This window comes from Bubalus bubalis, chromosome 1, assembly GCF_019923935.1.
Source record: "Bubalus bubalis isolate 160015118507 breed Murrah chromosome 1, NDDB_SH_1, whole genome shotgun sequence".
NCBI classification, from domain to species: Eukaryota; Metazoa; Chordata; class Mammalia; order Artiodactyla; family Bovidae; genus Bubalus; species Bubalus bubalis.
The window spans coordinates 189,450,199-189,473,016 of record NC_059157.1 but is presented as its reverse complement, the minus strand read 5'-3'; the positions used below and the strand labels follow the sequence as shown (position 1 = coordinate 189,473,016).

The window sequence follows — 22,818 nt, the reverse complement described above, 5'->3', positions numbered from 1 at the left end:
ACCCGGCTCCGGGAACCCCACACTGGGCAATGATCCTCCCTGGAACAACGCGCTCTGCGTGTTGTGTGTCTGGGGTGTCGCACACTGAACTTGGGGTGCCCCAGGGAAAGGTCCTTGGTGACTGGCTGCTGCTGCTGTACACAGATGCTCTGTCCCTTAGGCGGGTGGCTCCATCCAGAGTTGGGGGTTGGAATTCAGCTGCCGTGAACTTGGGTGAAACTGGCTGCACTTTCCCCTTCAAAACTAACCCAGAAGCAACAGCTCCCAGTGAGGGACGTGCCTGGTGTTGGCAACACCTGGGACTGTCTCCAGCTGAGGCGCCAACTGAGGCGCCAGCATCCCTGTGCTCAGTCCAAATACGCACGAAGTTTCTGTCCCCTATCCAAATGAGGCTTGCGCTCCCTCTTCTTAATGTCTTAGTGAGAAAGCCCACATCTTAGTTTTGTTGTTGTTTAGTACCTAAGTCGTGTCCAACTCTTTTGCGACCCCATGGGCCGTAGCCTCGCCAGGCTCCTTTGAGCTTGGGATTTCCTAGGCAAGAATACTGGAGCAGGTTGTCATTTCCTTCTTCAGAGGGTCTTCCCAATCCAGGGATGGAACCCACATCTCCTGCATTGGCAGGTGGAATCTTTACCACTGAGCCACCAGGGAAGCCCCACATCTTACTGGTCAGTAGAAAAAAAAAATTTTTTTTTTGGATAATTGGTAGTGATCATGGTCTCTTCTTGCAATCTGGAAGATTACATTATATGCATTTAAATATATGTTTTTGAGAAGGGGCCTGTGGGTTTCAGTAGCTGGTCAGAGGAGTTAAGGCATACAGGAAGCTGGAGCCCCCAGTTCCCTGGTCCCTGGGCGGTTGGTAAAGCTGGCCAGGGGGAGGCTGGTGAAGGCATAGGGAGGCCCAGGTGGGCAAAGCCCCAGGGGATTTCCTATCACCGTAACAGCTGGGGAAGTTGATGTCTCACACCTTCTCCATAAGAGGGTCCTAAGAGATATGGGCAGGTCCTGTGGGGCAGGGGGTAGGGGAGGCAGGATCAGGACCCTGCAGCCCCAGAGTGCAGGCAGAGGGCATAGGGTGAGTCTGTCTGCACTCATTTCCACTACCCAGTTCTAGTTGCTGCTGCTGCTACTGCTGCTAAGTCGCTTCAGTCGTGTCCGACTCTGTGTGACCCCATAGACGGCGGCCCACCAGGCTCCCCCGTCCCTGGGATTCTCCAGTCAAGAACACTGGAGTGGGTTGCCATTTCCTTCTCCAGTGCATGAAAGGGAAAAGTGAAAGTGAAGCTGCTCAGTCATGTCCGACTCTTCGCAACCCCATGGTCTGCAGCCTACCAGGCTCCTCCGTCCATGGGATTTTCCAGGCAAGAGTACTGGAGTGGGGTGCCATTGCCTTCTAGTTGCAAGAGGGCCCTACTCCCACTGACAGGTTCCCAGAGGACCTGTTTTTTTGCGGGACAGTGGCACTAGAAAAGCCATCCCAGCCCTGGGAGTCTGGACCAGGGTCTCCAGGGGAGACCATCAGAGGTCAGGTGACCTCTCTGACCCCCTCCTCCTGTAGGATTTCATGGCCTCCTGAGGGGAGCAGTGTCATGTCACTAGCAGGGTCAGGTCAAGAGCTAGGAGGTGGCACTGGGGAAGGGGTGAGGCAGGGCAAGGCAGGTTAGAAGCGAGTGTCGGCTCTGGCAAACATGAGGGGCACTCCAGAGCGCCCCCAGAGGTAGACCTCATTCAGCAAGCCTGGGCCTCAGGACCTAGAGTGTAGGCCCTGGAAGTCACCTACCCTCTGGCTTCCTCCCTTGAGCCCCATCACACCCAGCCCAAACCAGGAGCTGGGGAGGGGGTGGGTCAGTGGTCTGTGGCACAGACAAGGCAGGCCGGGGTATTTGAAGACTGAATAAAGCACCAAGTTTGAGGGCAGGTGGAGGGGCAGGTGAGCTGGAGGTCAGCAGGAGTGCTCCACTTCAGCTGTGTCCCAGGAGGCCCCACCCCTGTGAGTCTCAGGCTGACCAGGGAGAGCCAGATGGGGGCCAGGGGGCCCTCCTGCCAAGAGGCCCGCTGCTCAGTGGTTTGCCACCACAGTCTTGGTCACGTAGCACATCCCTCCAGAGCTGCCCAGAGAGTCAGACACAGGAGTCGAGGGCTGGGGGAACGACTGCAGCGAGCCTTAGAGCTCAACCCCCTTGGAAATGCTCCAAAGACACGGCTGCTGAGGATGGGGTTACTTACGTCAGCCCGGAGGCTGGAGACAGTGACGCATATGGCTACTGGGAGAGACGACCAGCCAAGGCAAGGATGGTGAGTTTATTCACTCAGCTCAAGACCCTTGTGGGAGGAAGGTACACAGCACAGGATGGGCAGAGATAGGGCAGAGCAAGGCCCCCAAAGGCTGGGGGGAAGAGCAGTGTCCATGGCTATCAGGAGAAGCCTGTGGACCCTCGGTAACATGGGGCTGTCTCGGGTTCATCTGGGCCTGACCCAGAGGCTGCAGGTGGGCTAAGGCTTGCTTGTTGAGGTTTCAGGCCAGTGCATGTTCGTGTAGGTCTGGGTCAAATCCTGAAGGGATTTGTTGCCAGAGGCTGGCAACAGAGGGGGACGGAGTGGCCCATAGCACCTGGGTGGCCCTGAGAGGACGTGCCAAGTCAGCAGCAGGGCTCCGGGGCTGAGGCGGGGATGCAGCAGGCTGGGCGGGAGCACGTGGGCCGGCAGAGGAGGGACACGGAGGACGCTGGGCGGCAACAGCTGGGCTGGCAGGAGGAGGTGGGCACGCAACAGGCAGGGCGGCACACGGGGCGGCAGAGGAGGGACACGGAGGAGGAGGGTCTGCAGCAGGGGGAGGGGGCTGAGCAGGGGGAGGCCTCACAGCAGACAGGCCTGCAGCAGACAGGGGTGCAGCAGACAGGGGTGCAGCAGACAGGGGTGCAGTAGACGGGCTCACAGCAGGCCTGCTGGCAGGGGGAGGAGGTGCAGCAGGAGGGCTGGCAGCTAGACTGCTGGCAACATGAGGAGGTAGAACAGAGGGAGGCCTCACAGCAGACAGGTGTGCAGCAGACGGGCCTGCAGCAGACAAGTGTGCAGCAGACGGGCTCACAGCAGGCCTGCTGGCAGGGGGAGGAGGTGCAGCAGGAGGGCTGGCAGCTAGACTGCTGGCAGGACGAGGCCAGGCAGGAGCTGCTGCAGGCTGGCTGGCAGCAGGGGCGGGACTCGCAGCTCACTGGGGCGCAGAGGAGGGTCAGGCGGGGGGCCGGGGCGCAGCAGCTGGGGGCACAGCAGGGGGGCTCGCAGCAGCTCTCTGGACAGTCGTCCACCTGCCAGGAGGAGCCGGTGCGGGAGTCACAGGACCCGGGCAGGCAGACCCGGCTGCTGTAGCTCAGGTCACTGGAGCAGACAGACAGGGCAGAGGAAGCCATGGTGGAGGCGGTGGGGCTGGAGGAGGGTGAGGATGTGACTGTGTGAGTGAGTGTGAATGTGTGAGGTGCTCAGGCTGCCGGCTTTATACCCCTCTTCTGTGTGTGTGTTGTCCCTACAGAGGCTCACAACGCGCTCCTTTCCTGGTTGGTGTTTGGATCTGGCTCCAGGGAACCCTCATTAGGGCTGCGTTATTTTCCTGGTAGATGGAGGCCCAGCTCGTAAATGTCCTACCTGTATGTCGGGCCATGCTGCTCCTGACCACGTGCTGAGTGGGTGTGGGAGTACAAGGTTGGGGTGGACCCAGTGTGGGCAGTGGGGGCTCTTGGCCACTGGGCACTCATTCTGGGCACCAGGGGATTAGGGAATGTGACTTGCATTCTGGGCCCTGGAAGGGGCTCTTTACTGGGGCATGTGGCCCCTTTTCTTTTGTGTTTTTCACAAACGCCTGCAGATGGAGGGAGGGGCGTTACCTGGGTGGGTTCTGGCTGGGTGTGTCCAGCTGCCCTGTTTTGGGCAAAACTTTCGGGAAGGGCGTGGCCGAGACCAACAGACTTTGTGTCTCCAGGGGTGGGCTCATGTTTATGGGCAGTGGTCCCCTTGCTCAGCATATCTCCTTTCCACCTGCTAGGCTCCAGGCATCCCTGTGGCTCGGGCCACGGCAGGTGGCCCAGCAGAGGCTCAGCCAGGTGGGGCTGGGAGTGGCTGTCCCCTCCTCCCAAAACTGGGCACCTGCTCAGGCTCCCATGGATGGGTCACCCCTCCTTCTGCTGGACAGATTGCTGGGGCTCCTTCTGCCTCTCCTCCTGCCTCCTTCCAGACGTCCACTCAGACTCTGCCCCACCCCGCTCCTGCTGCATCTTTCCTGGGAGCTGAGCCTGGACCTCTGTCTGTGGGCTCCTGGGACACCCTGGTGGGATACTTGGTGGTCTAGGGAAGAGTCACCAAAAGCTGTTTGAGCCTGACGCTGCCAGGTGCAGCGGTCAGGGCAGCTCTGCAGGTGAAGGGTGGGGGAGGAGAGAGACAGGTGGCAGGGGTTAACGAGGCCAGCATGCAGAGCAGCTGGGATGTGACATCCACCATGGAGGGGTGGGAGCTGGGGGTAGGGAGGCCCTGCCGAGGAACCTGGGGCTGGTCAGGAAGGCAGGCCGACCCTCGATGGTGTGTACGGGGAGCAGTTGGCTGGACAGGAAGGTTTATTTCATTATTAATTGTTTTTATATTGTCTCAATGACATCTTAAGCCACAACACTTAAAATTATGAATCTGTTTATCATGTACGTTTACACCAGTTTCCTGTGGCTGCTGTAACAAATGGTCAACATGGGATCATATGAAATATCCAGACAACAGAATTGTATTCTCTCACAGTTTTGAGGCCAGAAGTCTGAGAAGAGTTATAATGAGCTGAGATCAGGGCATCCTATGTCCAGAGAGGATGGCCCTTCCTGCCTCCTCCAGCTTCTCTGTCTCCAGGCGTCCTGGGCTTGTGGCCACTTCCCTTCAGCCTCCGCCTGTCTTCACGTCCCCTCCTCCTGGTCAAGAGCGTTAATCAGCAAGCTGCAGTCAGTCTGCAAAGTTCTTTTTCCTCCCAAGGTCATGTGCACAGGTGTGGGCTGATCCAGAAAAAGCTTCCGGGCTGTGGTTGCTGGGAGGCTCTGGGTCAGAAAGGGAGCTCCAGGGGTCTGCTCTCCTCTCTTCCTGCCTCCATTCACCTCCTCTCCATCTTCCCGCACATGCTCCGGGAGCACCCAGGGCTCAGGTGAAGGCTCAGCCCTCCCCAGGCAGCCCAGGCGTCGCTCTCCTCTGCTGCCTGAAACTCTTCTGCCTGCGCTCTGGCCTTTATAATGTTTATTTACTTACTTATTTTTGCTTTTTGGCTGCCCCCTGCAGCATATAAGATGTTAGTTCCCCAACCAGGGATTGAACCCAAGCCTCCTGCTTTGGAAGCACAAGGTCTTAGTCACTGTGAAACCTATTGGTGTCATTTCAGGGGCCTCTGAAGAGCTCCAGTATCATAGTCCTTTATGTGTCAGGGCAGAGAAGCATTCAGTGAGAGCCAAGTGGTAGATAAGAAGTGGTTTATTAGAATAGGCTTCTCTGGTGGCTCAGATGGTAAAGGATCCACCTGCAGTACAGGAGACCTGGGTTTGATTCCTGGGTCAGGAAGATCCCCTGGAGAAGCGAACTGCAACTCACTCCAGTATTCTTGCCTGGAGAATCCCATGGACAGAGTAGCCTGGTGGCTACAGTCCACGGGGTCACAAAGACACACGCCTGAGCAACTAACACTTTCACTTTCACTTATTAGAATAGGACACCGTGAGGCTTACAAGTGGGTAGGTGAGAAATGCCACGCCCTGAGAACTCAGTGGACAGTTTTCTCATCAAAGGAAGAGTGGGGAAGAGAGAACTTCTGTTTCTCGAGAAGACGTCGTGTTTCCATCATCAGTTCCTCCGGGGCAGGGGAGTTTACCTGTCCCTCCCTAGACGGTCAGGCCAGGACTGTCATAACAATTCAGGAAATTCTCAGGTCTCAGTCCAATGAATGTCTTTCATTTTGCAAAGTCACCTTCCCATAAGTGATTGTTTTCTGTGTGCGCAGAGCTGTTTGGGGGTCATTGACTCGATGACACCACTGGGCAGGGTGGAAGCCCTATTTTCTACTATTGTTTTTATCGTTTTGGGGATATTGTGCAAAGAGTGTGTCTTAAAGGCCAAAGAACATGTTTTGGGGGTTACCAATTGATGGTGCTCATGGTTTTGATCCCTGGGTCGGGAAGATCTTCTGAAGGAGGAAACGGCAACCCACTCCAATATTCTTGCCTAGAGAAATCCCATGGACAGAGAAAACTGGTGGGCTATGGTCTATAGGGTCACAAAGAACTGGACACAACTGAAGTGACTCAGCACAGGGAACAGCTAACTGAACTCATTGGGCAGGATGTGGGTCTCACGTCACCACTGTTTTGTTGGTTTGGGACATGTCTTGTACTCCTGTTGCATAGTTTTGCTGCTAAGCAAGCCTTTTTGGTTTTATGGTTAAGTAAACCTGCTTTCTCGAGTAATCATTAACTAACAGGGGTCTCTCATATTTTTCACTTACAATCCCCTAGTGGGATTTACTATTTAATCACCTATTTTGTCTCTTCATTCTGTCCCTATCAACTAGACTGCCAGGGAAGTCCCTTTTTTTTTTTTTTTAATTAAAACAATTTTTATTGATTCTTAAAAATTCAAAAACGTTTTGAAAGTTTGATTTATTTTTAGCACCTGGGTGGAGCTTTGTGCTGATACCTTGAGGGACCCTGGAAGGCAGAGTTTCCCCTAGACCTGTAAACTTTTCTCCTTTCTCCAAAATTGGCATGTTTTACTGGACAATGACAGTTTCTTCCCAGAATAAATTCTGTAGATGAATGTGCATCACTGGGAGTCCTCCAAGCACAGCCCCTCATGCTGAGGATGGGCTGTTGGCAGCCTCAGGGGCCCTGAAGCTGGGACCCTGGCCCTGTCCACTGCCCAGGGCCATTTAGCGAACACAGGGCGTGTCAGCCTGAGCCGGGGAAACAGTGGTCGTGAGAGGCAGGGACAGACCTCAAACATGTGGCCGGAGAGCCTCAGGCTCAGGCCCAGGACAGTGGGTGGGGGTGGGGGCGGAGTCCAGCTGGCCCAGCAGGGGACCGGCACCCTTGGGACGGTAGAGGCTAGTTGGGGAAAGTGCTAATTCAGCTTCGGATGGTCCACGCAGGGCTTCCACAGGTCCTGGGGTGGGGTCATGTCTGGAGGTGCTATGAGTGGCCTGGAGGCCAGGAGAGGCCCCGAGATGCATCAGAAGGTCCAGATGCAGGAGCGAGGAGATGGACGGAGGTCAGGGTGAAGGCCCAGGAAGACAGAGGGGTAAGGAGGAGCAGAGGGACCTGTCCCCAAGTCGAGGGCTAAATTCTGCAGGGATAGGTCCACAGGACAAGGTCTAGGGGGACACTGACCTTTGCCAAGGGGCCTTTGGTGACCAGGCCGGGAGTAGGGTCAGCAACATGGGGGTGGGAGTGTAGAGGGGAGGGTGTCAAGGTGGAGAAGGGACTGGGAGAACTGTGCGGAAGCTCTGGGGGTGGGGTGCAGCTGCACTGAGCTGGGAGGGATGGGGGCTGAGTCTCACTCATTGTTTATATTAGAAAAAACCTTGGGGCGTGTGGTCAGAGCAAGGACTCTGGACAGAGGGGTTGTAGGTGCCGAAGAAGGAAGGTGGGGCAGGAAAGCTCAGGTGACTGAGAGGGGCCGCTTGCCCAGGCTCCGAGTCCTCCCGCTGCAGGCAGAGGCCTCGTCCTCTCCACCTGGTGGCCTGAATCCTGTGTCCTGCCAGCACCTCAGTGCAGGGGGCCAGGAGATGCCCAGGGCAGTGAAGTTCCTGTGCCTGCGACTGGCCACTGCTGAGGACCTGCCTGCCCGGCTGGCTTCTAGGACAGAACCTGGGTGCTAGGCCTGCGTGAGGCATGGCCCCCAGGAGTGTGGCCAGCGACAGGAGGGCAGCGAGGACCTGGGCAGTGCGCGTGCCCTGGCCTCTGTGGAGACTGGCTGGCAATGCTACCAGAAATGACCGGAAGAGAGTAAAGCACCACTAAATGCAGTCAAGTTTATCATGTTTTCAAGCAGCTTCCGAGGTGAGACCACTGGGGCCTGGATTGTGAAACCTGGTCCCCAGGCCTGAGCACTGGGTCCCAGGAGGAGTGGGCAGTGGGCACGGGCATGGTCATCTGGAGTTTGAGGGGACCCCACTCCTGGGCAGAAAGGACGAGGGGGTGTCCAAGTAGCTCAGAGCAGCTCCTGGAGAAACCCTGAAGGCGGTCATGAGGCTGGTGATGGGGGGTTGCCCTGTGGTGCCTGGCTGGCCCTGGGGGGATGTGCCTGGTCAGCAGCAGGGCTCTGGGGCTGAGGCGGGGATGCAGCAGGTGGGGCGGGGGCACGCGGGCCGGCAGAGCAGGGACACAGAGGAGGCCGGGAGGCAGCAGCTGGGCTGGCAGGAAGAGGTGGGCACGCAGCAGGCGGGGCAGCACACGGGCCTGCAGAGGAGGGACACGGAGGACGCTGGGCGGCAGCAGCTGGGCTGGCAGGAGGAGGCAGGGATGCACACGGGGCGGCAGAGGAGGGACACAGAGGAGGAGGAGGGTCTGCAGCAGGGGGAGGCCTCACAGCAGACAGGTGTGCAGCAGACAGGTGTGCAGCAGATGGGCTCACAGCAGGCCTGCTGGCAGGGGGAGGAGGTGCAGCAGGAGGGCTGGCAGCTGGACTGCTGGCAACATGAGGAAGTAGAACAGGGGGAGGCTTCATAGCACACAGGTGTGCAACAGACAGGTGTACAGCAGACAGACCTGCAGCAGACAGGCTCACAGCAGGCCTGCTGGCAAGGGGAGGAGGTGCAGCAGGAAGGCTGGCAGCTAGACTGCTGGCAGCATGAGGCTGGGCAGGAGCTGCTGCAGGCTGGCTGGCAGCAGAGGCTGGACTCGCAGCTCACTGGGGCACAAAGGAGGGTCAGGCGGGGGGCCGGGGCGCAGCAGCTGGGGGCACAGCAGGGGGGCTCGCAGTAGCTCTCTGGACAGTCATAGCTCAAGTCGTTGGAGCAGACGGACAGGGTGGAGACCGCCATGGTGGAGGCGATGGGGCTGGAAGAGGTGTGAGTGTGTGAGGGAGTGGATGGGTGAGGCTGTGTGATGTTCTTAGGTGGTTGGAGCTTATATACAGCTCTGGGGTGTATGTTGTTGCATCACGGGGGCCCAGCAGAGTCTGCTTCCTTGTTGGAGCAGGTCCTGAGGACTCGCGTCATAATCCCATGACAGGTCACTCAACTCGTTAAACTCCTGAGGGGTTGGAGCCCAGGGGATCCATGGAGCAGGGGTCCAGCCCCAGGGGCAGTGTCCAGTATCCTGGAGTCCATCCTGTGGGTAGACTCTAGACGGCCAGCACTCCTCACAGCCCCACCACCAAGCATCTTTCCGGGGCTTCTCGCTATTATTCCCTTACTTCTCAACACTCAGTTGAATCCCTAGCATGTTTTGTTCTTTTTAAATACTCTCTTGATTGGCATGTTATTTTCTCCTGAATTCATACACCAATGAAGGGTGCGTTGAGCGTCATGTTAGCTGTGGATTTCTCATATATTCCTTTTATGACGTTGAAGAATTTCTCTTCTATGCCTAATTTTCTGAGTAATTTTTTAAATTATGAAATTGTGTTGGCTTTCGTCAAAATCCTTTTCTGCACCAATTGAGATCATGTCTTCTAGAGATTATTTATTTTATTTGTTTTTAAATTTTTGGTTGCCCTGGCTCTTTGTTTCTGTGGGAAGACTTTCTCTTATTGTGGAGCAAGGGCTCTAGGAGCATGGGCCTCATTAGTTTTGGCACAAGAGCTCAGTAGTTGTGGCTCGTGGCTCTACAGCATGGGCTCTAGAGCAAGGGCTCAGGAGCTGTGGTGCATGCGCTTCGTTGCTGTGTGGCCCATGGGATCTTCCTGCACCAGGGATTGAACCTGTGTCCCCTGCACTGGCACGTAGGTTCTTCTTCACTGTACCACCAGGGTAGTCTGAGAACTTGTATCTTTTCTTCCTTCATTCTGTTAACGCAGTATTTTACATTGGTTGATTTTTTTAAAACAATGTTGAGCCAACCTTGCATTCCTGGTTTAAATGGCACGTGATCATGGTATATAATCAGTTTGGTATGTTCTTGGAGTCAGGTTCCTAGTGTTTTGTTGAGCATTTTTGCATCTATGTTCATAAAGTATATTGGTGAATATTTTTCCTTACTTCTGGGAAATGCTGGCATCACAGAATGAGTTAGGAAGTGTTCTCTCGTCTGGCTTTTGGAAAAGCCTGAGAAGGTTTGGTGTTAGTTTATTATACGCTGGTAGAATTCACCAGTGAAGCCATCTGGTCCTGGGCTTTTTTCCCTGTGAGATTATCAATTAATAATTCAATATTTTGGCCCTTGCCCGCTACGGCGTCTCCAGGGAAGTCCCCTGTTCCGCCCTGAAGTGCGAAACGGCACCTGACACCCTTCATGCGACCCCCAAAAGTTCCCCGACACGCCGGGTTCCCTCGAGGGGAACACCGAGGGTCCCGGCACCACTTCCTCTGAGCCCCTTCTCCCCTCCTGATCGCGACAGGAGAGTCGATTCCCCTGCTTGGTCTGGAAGGGGTTCCCGGCCTGCACGGCGCCCCTCAGGATGAGGCCGGTCTCACGAGGAAATTCGAGACGAGCCCCGTGGGTGGTGCCACATGCCGAACCACCCCAATCTCCCGGTCCGCTCTGGATAAGGACCCGATGCCCAGACATCGTGTTGTGCCTTCACCGGCCCCTTGTCGAGCTGTGTGTGGCACCTGCGGGTGTTTCCGGACGATGCACGGGGGTGTCAGTGCCCCTTCGTGTTGTGCCTTCACCCACAGGGCTGCCTTCGAAGATTTTTTGGTTGAGATTTTTTTTGTTGAGATTTTTGGTTTCGTTTTTAGTCAGTTTTGTTAATTTGTATATTTATAGAAAATTTTCTATTTCATCTAGGTTATAATTTGTTGGCATACAAAATTGTCCTTGGTATTCTTCTATAATGCTTTTTATTTCTCTGAGGTTCATAGTAATATCTGTACTTTCAATTCTGAATTTAGCTACTGTACCTTCTCTCTTTTTTCTTTGCTAGTCTATCTGTATATCTTTCCAAGGAGTCAAACTTGGTTTTGTTAATTCTCTGCTGTTTTTCTGTCTGTTATGCCATTTATTTTCACTCTAATTTCAGTATTTCCTTCCATCTTTAGATTTAGTTTGCTCTTTTCTAGTTCCTCAAGGTATAAAGTTAGTTTATGGATTTGTGGTCATTCTTTTTAATATTTATTTAATATTTGGCTGCATTGGGTCTTAGTTGTGGCATGTGGGGTCTTCTTTGCAGCGTACGGGTTTCTTTCTAGTTGAGGTGTGCAGGCTCAGTAGCTGTGGTTCTCTTAGTTTCCTGACCATGAATCGAACCCATATACCCCATATTGGAAGGCAGATTTTCAACCACTGGACCACCAGTGAAGTCCCTATTCTTTAAAGTAGGCATTTAGAGGCTTAAATTCCCCTCTGCCCAGCCTTCACTGCATCCCATAGGTTTGATACATTGTGTTTTCATTTTAATTCAATATCAGTATTTTCTAATTTCCTAACTTTTGTCTTTGACCTCCATTTAAAAAAATAATCTGTTGTTTAATTTCCACATATTGTGAATTTTCTAGTTTCTTTCTGTTATTGATGTTTAATTTCATTCCATTGTGATTGGAAAAGACCCTTTGTATGATTTCAGTTTTTTTTTTTTTTTTTTAAATTCACTGAGGTTTGTTTTGTGTCCTATATTTGGCTTGTCCTGGAGAGCATTGAATGTGCTGTTGATGGGTGGTGTGTTCTGTGTGTTTGTTTTGACTAGTTGATTTGCAGTGTTGTTCAAGTCCTCTGTTTCCTTATTGATCTCCCTAGATGTTTTGTCCATTATTGAACATGGGGTTTCCAAAGCCTCAACTATTATCACAGAACTGTCTGGTTCTCACTTCAATTCTGCCAACATTTGCTTCATATATTTTTGGGTCTCAGTTGTGTGGTGCATATATATTTTTAATCCTTATATCATCTTGATGAATTCAGTCTTTTATTAATACATAGTGTCCTTCTCTTGTGCATTTTTGTGGTTGGTATAATGTGGATGAGTAGGTCCTTGGTAAGTGTTATGTGTCAGTCTTTCAATTCTTAGTGTGTTGATGGGGACTTAAGAATTCTTGAAAATAATAAGTTTATTATAGAGGAAGACAGCTATAAGTCATGGCTAGTTCTCTGCAGCCAAAGATGGAGAGGCTCTATACAGTCACAAAAACAAGACCGGGAGCTGACTGTGGCTCAGATCATGAACTCCTCATTGCCAAATTCAGACTGAAATTGAAGAAAGTAGGGAAAACCACTAGACCATTCAGGTATGACCTAAGTCAAATCCATAACAATTATACAATGGAAGTGAGAAATAGATTTAAGGGACTAGATCTGATAGACAGAGTGCCTCATGAACTATGGATGAAGATTTGTGACACTGTATAGGAGACAGGGAACAAGACCATCCCCAAGAAAAAGAAATGCAAAAAAGCAATATGGCTGTCTGAGGAGGCCTTACAAATAGCTGTGAAAAGAAGAGAAGCAAAAAGCAAAGGAGAAAAGGAAAGATATACCCATTTGAATGCAGAGTTCCAAAGAATAGCAAGGAGAGATAAGAAACCCTTCCTCAGTGATCAGTGCAAAGAAATAGAGGAAAACAACAGAATGGGAAAGACTAGAGATCTCGTCAAGAAAATTAGAGATACCAAGAGAACATTTCATGCAAAGATGGGCTCAATAAAGGACAGAAATGGTATGGACCTAACAGAAGCAGAAGATATTAAGAAGAGGTGGCAAGAATGCACAGAAGAATGGTACAGAAAAGATCTTCACAACCCAGATAATCACGATGGTGTGATCACTCACCTAGAGTCAGACATCATGGAGTGTGAAGTCAAGTGGGCCTTGGGAAGCATCACTATGAACAAAGCTAGTGGAGGTGATGGAATTCCAGCTGAGCTATTTCAAATCCTAAGAGATGATGCTGTGAAAGTGCTGCATTCAATATGTCAGCAAATTTGGAAAACTCAGCAGTGGCCACAGGACTGGAAAAGGTCAGTTTTCATTCCAATCCCTAAGAAAGGTAATGCCAAAGAATGCTCAAACTACCGCACAGTTGCACTCATCTCACGTTAGTAAAGTAATGCTCAAAATTCTCCAAGCCAGGCACAATATGCGAACCGTGAACTTCCAGATGTTCAAGCTGGATTTAGAAAAGGCAGAGGAAACAGAGATCGAATTGCCAACATCTGCTGGATCATTGAAAAAGCAAGAGAGTTCCAGAAAAACATCTATTTCTGCTTTATTGACTATGCCATAGCCTTTGACTGTGTGGATCACAATAAACTGTGGAAAATTCTTCAAGAGATGGGAACACCAGACCACCTGACCTGCCTCTTGAGAAATCTGTATGCAGGTCAGGAAGCAACAGTTAGAACTGGACATGGAACAACAGACTGGTTCCAAATAGGAAAAGGAATACGTCAAGGCTGTATATTGTCACCATGCTTATTTAACTTATAGGCAGAGTACATCATGAGAAACTCTGGGCTGGCTGAAGCACAAGCTGGAATCAAGATTGCTGGGAGAAATATCAATAACCTCAGATATGCAGATGACACCACCCTTATGGCAGAAAGTGAAGAAGAACTAAAGGGCCTCTTGATGAAGGTGAAAGAGGAGAGTGAAAAAGTTGCCTTAAAGCTCAACATTCAGAAAACTAGATCATGGCATCCAGTCCCATCACTTCATGGCAAACAGATGGAGAAACAGTGGAAACAGTGACAGACTTTATTTTGGGGGGCTCCAAAATCACTGCAGATGGTGACTGCAGCCATGAAATTAAAAGATGCTTACTCCTTGGAAGAAAAGTTATGACCAACCTAGATAGCATATTAAAAAGCAGAGACATTACTTTGCCAACAAAGGTCCATCTAGCCAAGGCTATGGTTTTTCCAGTAGTCATTTATGGATGTGAGAGTTGGACTGTGAAGAAAGCTGAAGGCCGAAGAATTGATGCTTTTGAACTGTGGTGTTGGAGAAGACTCTTGCGAGTCCCTTGGACTGCAAGGAGATTCAACCAGTCCATCCTAAAGGAAATCAGTCCTGAGTATTCATTGGAAGGACTGATGTTGAAGCTGTAACTCCAATACTCTGGCCACCTGATGCGAAGAGCTGACTCATTTGAAAAGACCCCGATGCTGGGAAAGATTGAAGGCAGGAGGAGAAGGGGACAACAGAGGATGAGATGGTTGGATGGCATCACCGACTCAATGGACATGAGTTTGAGTAAACTCCGGGAGTTGGTGATGGACAGGGAGGCCTGGCGTGCTGCAGTCCATGGGGCCGCAAATAGTAGGACATGACTGAGTGACTGAACTCAACTGAATTGAGTTCATCATACTGTGTTAACAATTTAAGACATTGGAGACATACAGGTGAAGGTCATTTTTTGCTGTCAGTTCTCTACCTTTATATCCAATGGTGATGTGCATGCCAACTCCATGATTCCTTAAAGCTTGTAGAGAGAGAGAGAGGGACTCAAAGTGACAAGGTTTTAATACCAAGTCCTGGGGAGACACTTCAGAGGAGAGGACATGTGTCAGAGAGAGAGAGAGAAAGAGAGGAGGGGAAGAAGAAGACATAGAGGGGAATGAGGGATGGGCTGGGGGGAGGGGAGGGAAGGAAGACAAACTGACAGGTCTCTGGATTCCCCATCCCACTTCTAACTAAAGAAGCTATTTAAAAATCTGGACCATTTTGTGAAGTTTTCTAATTTTTTTCCTTTCCAAAGCTTCTTATCATTGTTTTCTTGTTGTAGCATCTTATCGAATGTCTTTGAGTTACATTTAGGGATTTTTAAAAATGTCTCTCCTCCTTCTTATATTTTCTGCCTCCCGGTCTGGTCTTTCTTTTTCATGCCACAACTTCTCCTTGTTTGCTGAGGTGAGGGTGGGGTGGTCCTTGGTGGTCCAGGTTCCTTTCCCACTGTGCGTGTCACACTGTGCTGTATTAGAGGACCCTCGTCTACATGGGGAAGGTGACACCTGGGATTGGGGTGGGGGACTGTCAGGCGGTGGACTTCATTTTGGAGTAGGAGATGGGAACCCAGATGCAGGAACAAGAGAGCTATGTGCTGAGGTTGCCAGAAGCTCCCTAGTAGCCTTACCCTGACTCCTACCGTGAGGTATCCATGCTGCTGCTGGAGATACACACATCCTGGGTGGATGTGGGACAGCTGGGCACTCTTCCTGGGTCCATGTGGCCATGTTCCACCCTCCTTCCCCCAGGCCTGCCCGCAGGGAGCAGAGTGCCATGGGGCTCCCAGGCCAGGTTGGTCCCCACCTCTGCTGCCCCGCCTTGTGGTCAGCACACTCTCCTCTGCCTCCATCTCAGGTGTTCAGTCTCTCATCTGTCTGTAAGCTGATCCCCTGGGCCCCACAGTGGGTCTTGGGAAGTTTGGATGGGACGGTGGGTGGGCTGAGCCCCCACCTTGAACTGGAAGACTGGCTTTCTCACAGCCACCCACACTCTGGACATCTGGCTGGCCTGGAGTCCACTGTTACGCCACTTGGGGGTCGGGACCTGGTTTCCTTGGGCCGCACCCCAGTTCACTTGGCTGTGACATGGAAGCTCTCGGTTTAATTCCCATCCAGAGCAGGAACCCCATATGTGGCTCCTGTTCTTTTCATGAATATTTTAATTATGATATTTTAACTATATTTTCAATTATTTATTTTCATTTTGTGGAAAATCTCAAACATACGGGAAGTTGAAAGGCTTAAACAGAGAGTATCCACACGTCCACTCTGAGAGTCCACCACGGCCCCTGTGCTTCGTCTGCTTCCCCAGGTACCTGCCCAGGAAACCCTCGTCCATGTGTCTTATTTTCTGAAGGATTCCTAGGTTACCAACAGCAGTACACACCACTTGAACATTCTAGGAGGTGGAGCATTAAGTAATGTTCAGTGGTCATGACCCAGAACCTCCCTCCCGCTCCGCCCAGCCAACTTTACCCCAGCCTCCAGAAACAGCTACTCTTCGTGTATTTTCAAGTCACACATTAGTTCAACTCATCTCAGGGCTTCACCTAAATGGAGTCACACAGCAGGCGCCCTTGTGCCTGGCTCCCTCCACCAGCATGGTGTTTCTGAGGTTCATCCCTGCTGTTGTGCTGATTTTCTTCTGTTGCCGAGTCGGGCTTCATGACCAGCTCCCCTGCTGACCTGGTGGCTCAGATGGTAAAGAATCTGCCTGTGATGCAGGAGACTTGGGTTCAGTCTGGGTCAGGAAGATCCCCTGGAGGAGGGCATGGTAACTCACTCCAGTATTCTTGCCTGGAGAATCCCATGGACAGAGGAGGCTGGTGGGCTATGGTCCGTAGGGTCGCAAAGTGTCGGCCACGACTGGGCGACTAACACTTCCCCTGCTGACGGGCACATGGCTGGTGCCCGCTTCTGCCTGCTGCCTTCCAGCCTTTCAGTGCTTGAAGCCAGGACAGTAGCCAGGTAGCTTCTGTTCAGGGTGGCTCTGACTTGTAGGAAACTCTTTTCTTGAGCTTACATCCGCTCCTCTGCCACCCTGGCTCCCAGTCCAGCCTTCAGTGAACCTCGCAGTGAACCTTATTCCTGGAAAGCCCTCTGGGAAATTGCAGGCAGCTGCAAGCTGGGCTCTGCCTACCCCCGCCCCATTACTCTTTCCTTAAAGAGCCCAGGATCAAGCTTCTCAATGGAGATGCTGGGAGAACGGCCCTTGGATTCAGCAGCCTGGGCCACCCCTCCCCACAGAGTGCCCCCACTTCGATGTCCCAGGGGGGTGGCTTTCTCAGAAGAACCCCCACCCCAGGACAGGAGTTCCATGCTGGCCTCGGCTTGTCCAGGACAGCAAATGGCAAGGAGACAGGGATTAGGGGAAAATCACAAAAAGCCAGCATTGAGGCTCAGAGATTTATTTTTTCTAGATTGCTAAGCTTTCATGGATAAAAAAGGTAAGGTGGATGTCCCACCTCTATGGGATGTGGGTCTGTCACTGATTTAGCACTGAGATGTGTGGACAGAATCCTGTTAATTAGACAAGGAGAGGCCTTTCAAGATCAACAGCAGAGAATTGATTTTCTGGATGATTTGTCAGTAACAGGAAGGGGTTCCACAGGGGAGGGGCCTGCAGATGAGGGCAGGGCAGGAGGGCTGGCAGGTGGGGGCCACACACACGGTGGGCTGGCAGCTCACGAGGACACACACGGGCCTGCAGCTCACAGGGACACACACTGCTGGCTGGCAGCTCCCGGGCACACAGCAGGATGCCTGGCAGGGGCTGGGCTCGCAGTAGAAGGCCACTGGGCAGCATGGGGATGGGCACCTGCCGGCAGGTTGGCACAGCAGAGACACACGGCGGGCACTGCAGGAGCTCCCGCAGCCCTGGGCAGGGCAGGCCGGCTGGCAAGAGCTGGGCACACAGCGAATCTCCTGGCAGGAGCTGGGCACACAATAGGCTGGCTGGCAGCTCGCAGGGCAGCTGGTATCACACATGGTGGTTTGGGGCTGGGTGGGGTCGGGACGGAGGACAAGTCTGGTCTGGAAGCTCCCTCCCTAGGGTGCCCCTTATACCCAGGCCGTGGCGTCCTGGCAATGAGGCACCGGGTGTCTTCTTAGTGGCCGCCTGCTGTTTTTCCTCCTCCTCCTCCCCCCGAGGGTTTCTTCCTGGAGCCTCCAGCGGCTATGACTCAGTTCAGGAAGCTCCCTCAGCTGGAGGCTGACGGTGACCCAGTGGCCCTGGGATTTCTGGAATCAGAGCCTGGGTTGGATGGGGAAGGGCCGTCAGGCCAGGACTGGGTCCCCTCATGATTTTCAAGGTCCTCTCCAGTTTAACCACCCTGTCCTCTGTCCACACAAACACAGTCACACTCACTGCACCAGTGCCCCCGTTTGATTTGTCATCCAGAAGGTTCTCCCTCAGGGTCAGGCTCCTCACCGGGGGGCTGTGGCCACATTTTTGCCATAATTATAGCAACAGAGCTCCAGCTTTGTGCTAAGTCTGAGCTAAGCATTTTACATGGAGTGTCTCATAACTGATCAGTTATCAACCCTGCCACCATTCAAGGGGCTGACAACACAGATATCCAGTCATCAAGACCTGGAAGGTCCTGTAATGCATGCAGGTTCCACCCTGCGAATGGAGAAGCTCTGAAGCTGCTCAATCTCACTGTGGAATCTGTGGTCCTTACTTGGCGTCTCAGGAAGCTGGGACTTAGGGGTTCACTGGTGACATAACCCACAGGCCAGAATCAGTTGGCACAGACAAGAGCGAGGGGCAGGCAGATGAAAATATTCATCTTGTTTGGCCCTGAAGAGCAAGGCTTAAGGGTGTGGCCCCCCCATGAGCATCCAACTCAGGATTGCCCAACCAGGTCAGGCAGCCCCAGGTAGGTCCCAGGAGGACTGGGGTGGAGAGAGGGCTGAACCACCTCCGATTCCTCTCCCCACCCAAGGGTCTGGTCAGCCAGGCCCTGTGAGGCAGGTTGGAGCCAGTGTGGAAGCCTGGGGTCCTCCTCCAGGGCACAGGGCAGCTGCCGGAGTGTGGATTACGAGTTCCTCCCACCCCACCCCCCGCCGTGTGCTCTGTCTACACATCAGCCTTAGCACGTATTCTATGGTGGGCACTGTTCATTGGGGTGGCCATCTCTCAGGGCAGTGCTGCTCCCTCCTTGGAGGCTGTGTCCCGGAAACCCTCTGCCCCTGTGCAGCCCCCATGTGACTGCCGGTGTGGACAGAGGGGACGCCCCTGGGAAGTCCTGTGAAGAGTCAAACACCCCAGTAATGAAGGCTGAAGACCACTGTGGTCTCAGGGGCTAAAGCATGGTCAGAACTTGCAAAACTAGTGGACTGAGCTGACCGGAGACCACATAGCAAATGACCTCGTGGCCCCTAGACAAGCCCCTTGTGGCCCATGATTTCAGCCCTTCACACACTCCTCCCTGGGCTCTAACCACAAGTCAAAACCATAGCTAAAGAAAATCCAGGTGACCACATGTCCATGTGTGACCTCGTTACTGAATAGTGTCAATCCATTTGAAATTGTCAGTTGTCTTACAGGCCAGTCTCTAGAAGAGTGAAAAGCTAACCTTCTGTACTTGCCTGCTCTCTACCTCCCCTCTGTTCCTTATTCTTATCAGTACAGCCAGCGCCTACCTGAGCCCATTTCTATTCCACCTCAAGGAATATTCCACCTCGTATTTCTTCTAATGCAAGTCTGCTGGTGAGGAACGCTCTTGCTTTTGTTTTTCTGAAATTGTTTCACTTCACCCTCAGCTTTGAAGCTTTCCTTTTCTTCCTTCTTCGCTAGATGTAGAATTCTTGACTGGCAGTTTTGGTCTTTAAGGCAATGGCACCCCACTCCAGTACTCTTGCCTGGAAAATCCATGGACAGAGGAGCCTGGTGGGCTGCAGTCCATAGGGTCGCTAAGAGTCAGACACGACTGAGCGACTTCACTTTCACTTTTCACTTTCATGCATTGGAGAAGGAAATGGCAACCCACCCCAGTGTTCTTGCCTGGAGAATCCCAGGGATGGGGGAGCCTGGTGGGCTGCCGTCTATGGGGTTGCACAGAGTCGGACACGACTGACACGACTTAGCAGCAGCAGATGTCATCCTACTATCTTCTGTCTGTCACTCTGTTTGATGAAAAGTCAGCCGTGTTCTTTTTCTTGTACGTAGAGTGTTTTTGCTCTCATTGCTTTGAAGATACTTCTTTTATTTGGGGTTTTCATCTCTAATGATTAAGTGCCCAGATCTGGTTTTCTTTATATTTATCCTGCTTTTGGGTTTTCTAAGATTCCTGGATCTGTAAATTGTTTCAAATCAGCTTCTGAGGTTGAACGTACATTTATTTTATACTGTTTGATATAGTCTCACAGTTCTTCTCAGTTTTATTAATTCTCCTTTCTCCTTCAGATCAGATAACTTTTATTCATATATCTTCACATCCACTCTTTCTTCTCCCACCTTCAGTTTGCTGTAAGGCCCACCCAACAGACATTTTATTTCAGCTATTGTGCTTTTCAGTTCTGGAATACCCCCTCCCTCAGCTGAGATGTCCTATTAAAAATTGCCATTCCTCAACTGAGGTTCTCTATCTGTTAACTCATGGATATAATATTTTCATTTGATTCTTTGAACACATCTTCCTTTGATTCTTTAAACATACAGCTGCTCTATGTCATCACCTGCCAGACCAATATCTGGACCATCTCAGGCTGCATCACTGTGGTTTTTTCCTTTAACCATGAATTGTATTTTCCTATCTCTTTCTTACAATTTATATTTATTATTTACCTTTGGCTGTGCTGGGTCTTCATTGCTGTGAGGGTTTCAGTAGTTGTGGCTCCTGGGCTCTAGAGCACAGGCTTAATAGTTGTGACAGGTGGGTTTAGTTGCTCCATGGCCTGTGGGATCTTCCTGGATCAGGGATTGAACCCATGTCTCCTGCATTGGCAGGCAGATTCTTTACCACTGAGCCACCAGGGAAGCCCTTTCCTATATCTTTTATGTCTAGTGATTTTTTATTATAATATTAGAAATTATGAACATTCAGAGAGACTGCATTCTCTTATCTTTTACTGATGATTCACTTTTTTGTCTAGTGAACAGTCACTTACTAACTGGTCACCTTGAGCTTGTTTATGTGGGTTTGGTTTTACACTTCGTTAGGGTGTAACAAAGTGTAAATTTGTGGAAAGTCCAAAGTGCTTCCAGAGCTCTCCATTTTGGTAAGACTTCATTTCCAGACTGTCTTCCCTGGAAATCTTGTCGTGGGTGGGCCAGGCTGTCAGGATGGATCTGGAGCAGGTCCCACTTCAGGGTGAGGGAGGGACCCCTGCTCCATAGGTACAGGCTGTGGGGTCTCAGTGGGAAGCCAGCAGAGGTCTACTCCTAATCCTGCAGCAGCTTCTCCATAGCGTCCAGTGGTCTTGTACTGAGTGTGGACAGCCCCTCCTTCTTCTGATTTCCTGGGGGTCCTTTCTGATACTCCCCTGCTCAGATGCCAGGTGCTTCCAGTGCCGACCCCTGACCCCTTCTGGCTTTGTCTCTTGCTTCTCTAACTATGAGGCTATCTCAAGATGAAGGGCCAAGGTCACCACCCACCAGAAGTTCTCTGAGACTCAGCCCTTTGTCCTCTGGACCCTCTGGGTGAGGAGTCCCCATCCTTCCCATGTCCTCTGGTGCCTCACCTTCAGCTTGATACCCTGGACACTCGGGTGTCAGACAGATGCACTCTGCTCTCCTTGCTCCACGGTAGAGCTGACATGGGAGAAGGGTGGTTTCCGTGGCTGTTTGAGGACCAGTATCACACAGGGAGGGACATCTGGAGATTCGTACAAAAGTGGGTCAAGTAAAATTTTGAGAAATGAAGCAGAATCCAGACAGAGCCAGTAAGGCACTCAGGCAGAATGCCAAGTGAACAAGAGCTTGAAGAGGGGCAATTAGTCATGAAGGTAAGTAAAAGCCAAACAAGCAACTAAAAAATCTACAACAGAAAACAATGTCCTGGGAGACAGCCTGGAAGAGGCAAAACAAGGAAGACAACAGTTGCGTCTGTGTCCAGACGCCCACGGCCTGGGTATAAAGGCTGCCCAGGGAGGCAACCTGCAGACATCACCCACCTTCCTCCCGACACCAGCCAGCCCCACGCCACCATGTGCCACACCAGCTGCTCCTCAGGCTGCCAGGCTGCCTGTGTGCCCAGCCCCTGCCAGCCGTCCTGTCTGCCCGTGAGCTGCAGGCCAGCCGTGTGTGTGACTCCCTCCTGCCGGTCCACTGTGTGCCTGCCCGTGTGCTGCAGGCCGGCTGTGTATGTGCCTGTGAGTTTTAAGCCGGCTGTGTGCCTGCCTGTGAGCTGCAGGCCGGCCGTGTTGGTGGCCCCCTCCTGCCAGTCCTCCGGGTGCTACCAGCCCTCCCGCCCTACCCTGGTCTGCAGACCCATCTCCTGTAGCACCCCTTCCTGCTTGTGATCACGAGCCTCTTCCCAGCTGCTCCCAGTGCAGATGGGGTCACTCCTGCACCCCTCCTAGTACAAGTCCTCAGTGGGCCTCCAGCTTCTGCACGTGGCAGATGAAAAAAGCACACTAAACCGACCTCTGAACCCAGGCAAGAACATGGCAGGATGATCTGGACCCTTCTGTGAACTGCTGCATTCCCCCCAGGAAGCCCTGGTTCCCAGGGTCCTGCTTTGTCTCCAGCAGGAAAACACACCCTATGTGAGCCAAATAAACTGTGCTTTCCCCATGCAACAGTCTCTTCCTAGCTGTCTTTCATTTCTGTTTTCTGGCTAGCGAGGCTATTACCAGGGCTTCCCTGGTGGCTCTAGTGGTAGAGAATTTGCCTGCAAGGCAGGAGACCCAGGTTTGATCCCTGGGTGGGCAAGATCCCCTGGAGAAGGAAATGGCAACCCACTCCAGTATTCTTGCCTGCGAAATCCTATGGACAGAGGAGTCTGGTGGGCTTCAGTCCATGGGGTCGCAAAGAGTTGGACACAACTGAGCAACTACAGCCACCACCAGGCTGTTACCAAGAATTTAAGGCTGATCACCTCTTCATTGATCCCCGTCCCCAGCGGCTCATGGGAAGGTGGGAGGTTTTGGGTGGAGGGAGTGGCCAATGAGGCCTGGGGGCAGGAGGCTCGGGCAGTGACTTGCCTTGTTTCCCGCATCTATCACGCCCTGCCTCAGGGAGAGAGGCCGGCTTCTCATCTTGTTGG

At 52.2% G+C, this 22,818-nt stretch overlaps 4 protein-coding genes across 4 annotated transcripts in view; 2 read left to right on the top strand and 2 right to left on the bottom strand.

The window, feature by feature from the left end:
- Positions 1 to 22,818, top strand: part of TSPEAR (thrombospondin type laminin G domain and EAR repeats) — a 193,374-nt gene that overhangs the window by 5,476 nt on the left and 165,080 nt on the right. The window lies entirely within an intron of this gene.
- LOC102395859 (keratin-associated protein 10-12-like) lies at positions 2,288 to 3,480 on the bottom strand. The gene has a single exon (XM_006060797.4). It carries the CDS (start codon positions 3,408 to 3,410, stop codon positions 2,643 to 2,645), a length of 768 nt encoding a protein of 255 aa, XP_006060859.3. The 5' UTR covers positions 3,411 to 3,480; the 3' UTR covers positions 2,288 to 2,642.
- Positions 8,025 to 17,664, bottom strand: LOC102396182 (keratin-associated protein 10-10-like). The gene is made up of 3 exons (XM_044944155.2): positions 17,195 to 17,664; positions 15,922 to 16,004; positions 8,025 to 9,146 (listed from the first exon to the last, which is right to left on the bottom strand). The coding sequence occupies exons 1-3, from the start codon at positions 17,591 to 17,593 to the stop codon at positions 8,315 to 8,317; spliced, it is 1,314 nt and encodes a 437-aa protein (XP_044800090.2). The 5' UTR covers positions 17,594 to 17,664; the 3' UTR covers positions 8,025 to 8,314.
- LOC102410175 (keratin-associated protein 12-1-like) lies at positions 21,701 to 22,351 on the top strand. Its single transcript, XM_006060843.4, has one exon. It carries the CDS (start codon positions 21,758 to 21,760, stop codon positions 22,070 to 22,072), a length of 315 nt encoding a protein of 104 aa, XP_006060905.4. The 5' UTR covers positions 21,701 to 21,757; the 3' UTR covers positions 22,073 to 22,351.

Coding starts and splice junctions, on each gene's coding strand:
- LOC102395859 (XM_006060797.4), bottom strand. CDS start 3,410: ATGGCTTCCTCTGCCCTGTCTGTCTGCTCCAGTGACCTGAGCTACAGC.
- LOC102396182 (XM_044944155.2), bottom strand. CDS start 17,593: ATGTGTGATACCAGCTGCCCTGCGAGCTGCCAGCCAGCCTATTGTGTG. Junction 16,005..17,194: donor GTGGAACCCCTTCCTGTTAC/TGACAAATCATC, acceptor TCCACCTCCTAG/AATGTTCAAGTGGTGTGTAC. Junction 9,147..15,921: donor GACGAGGGTTTCCTGGGCAG/GTACCTGGGGAA, acceptor CATACACCCCAG/AGCTGTATATAAGCTCCAAC.
- LOC102410175 (XM_006060843.4), top strand. CDS start 21,758: ATGTGCCACACCAGCTGCTCCTCAGGCTGCCAGGCTGCCTGTGTGCCC.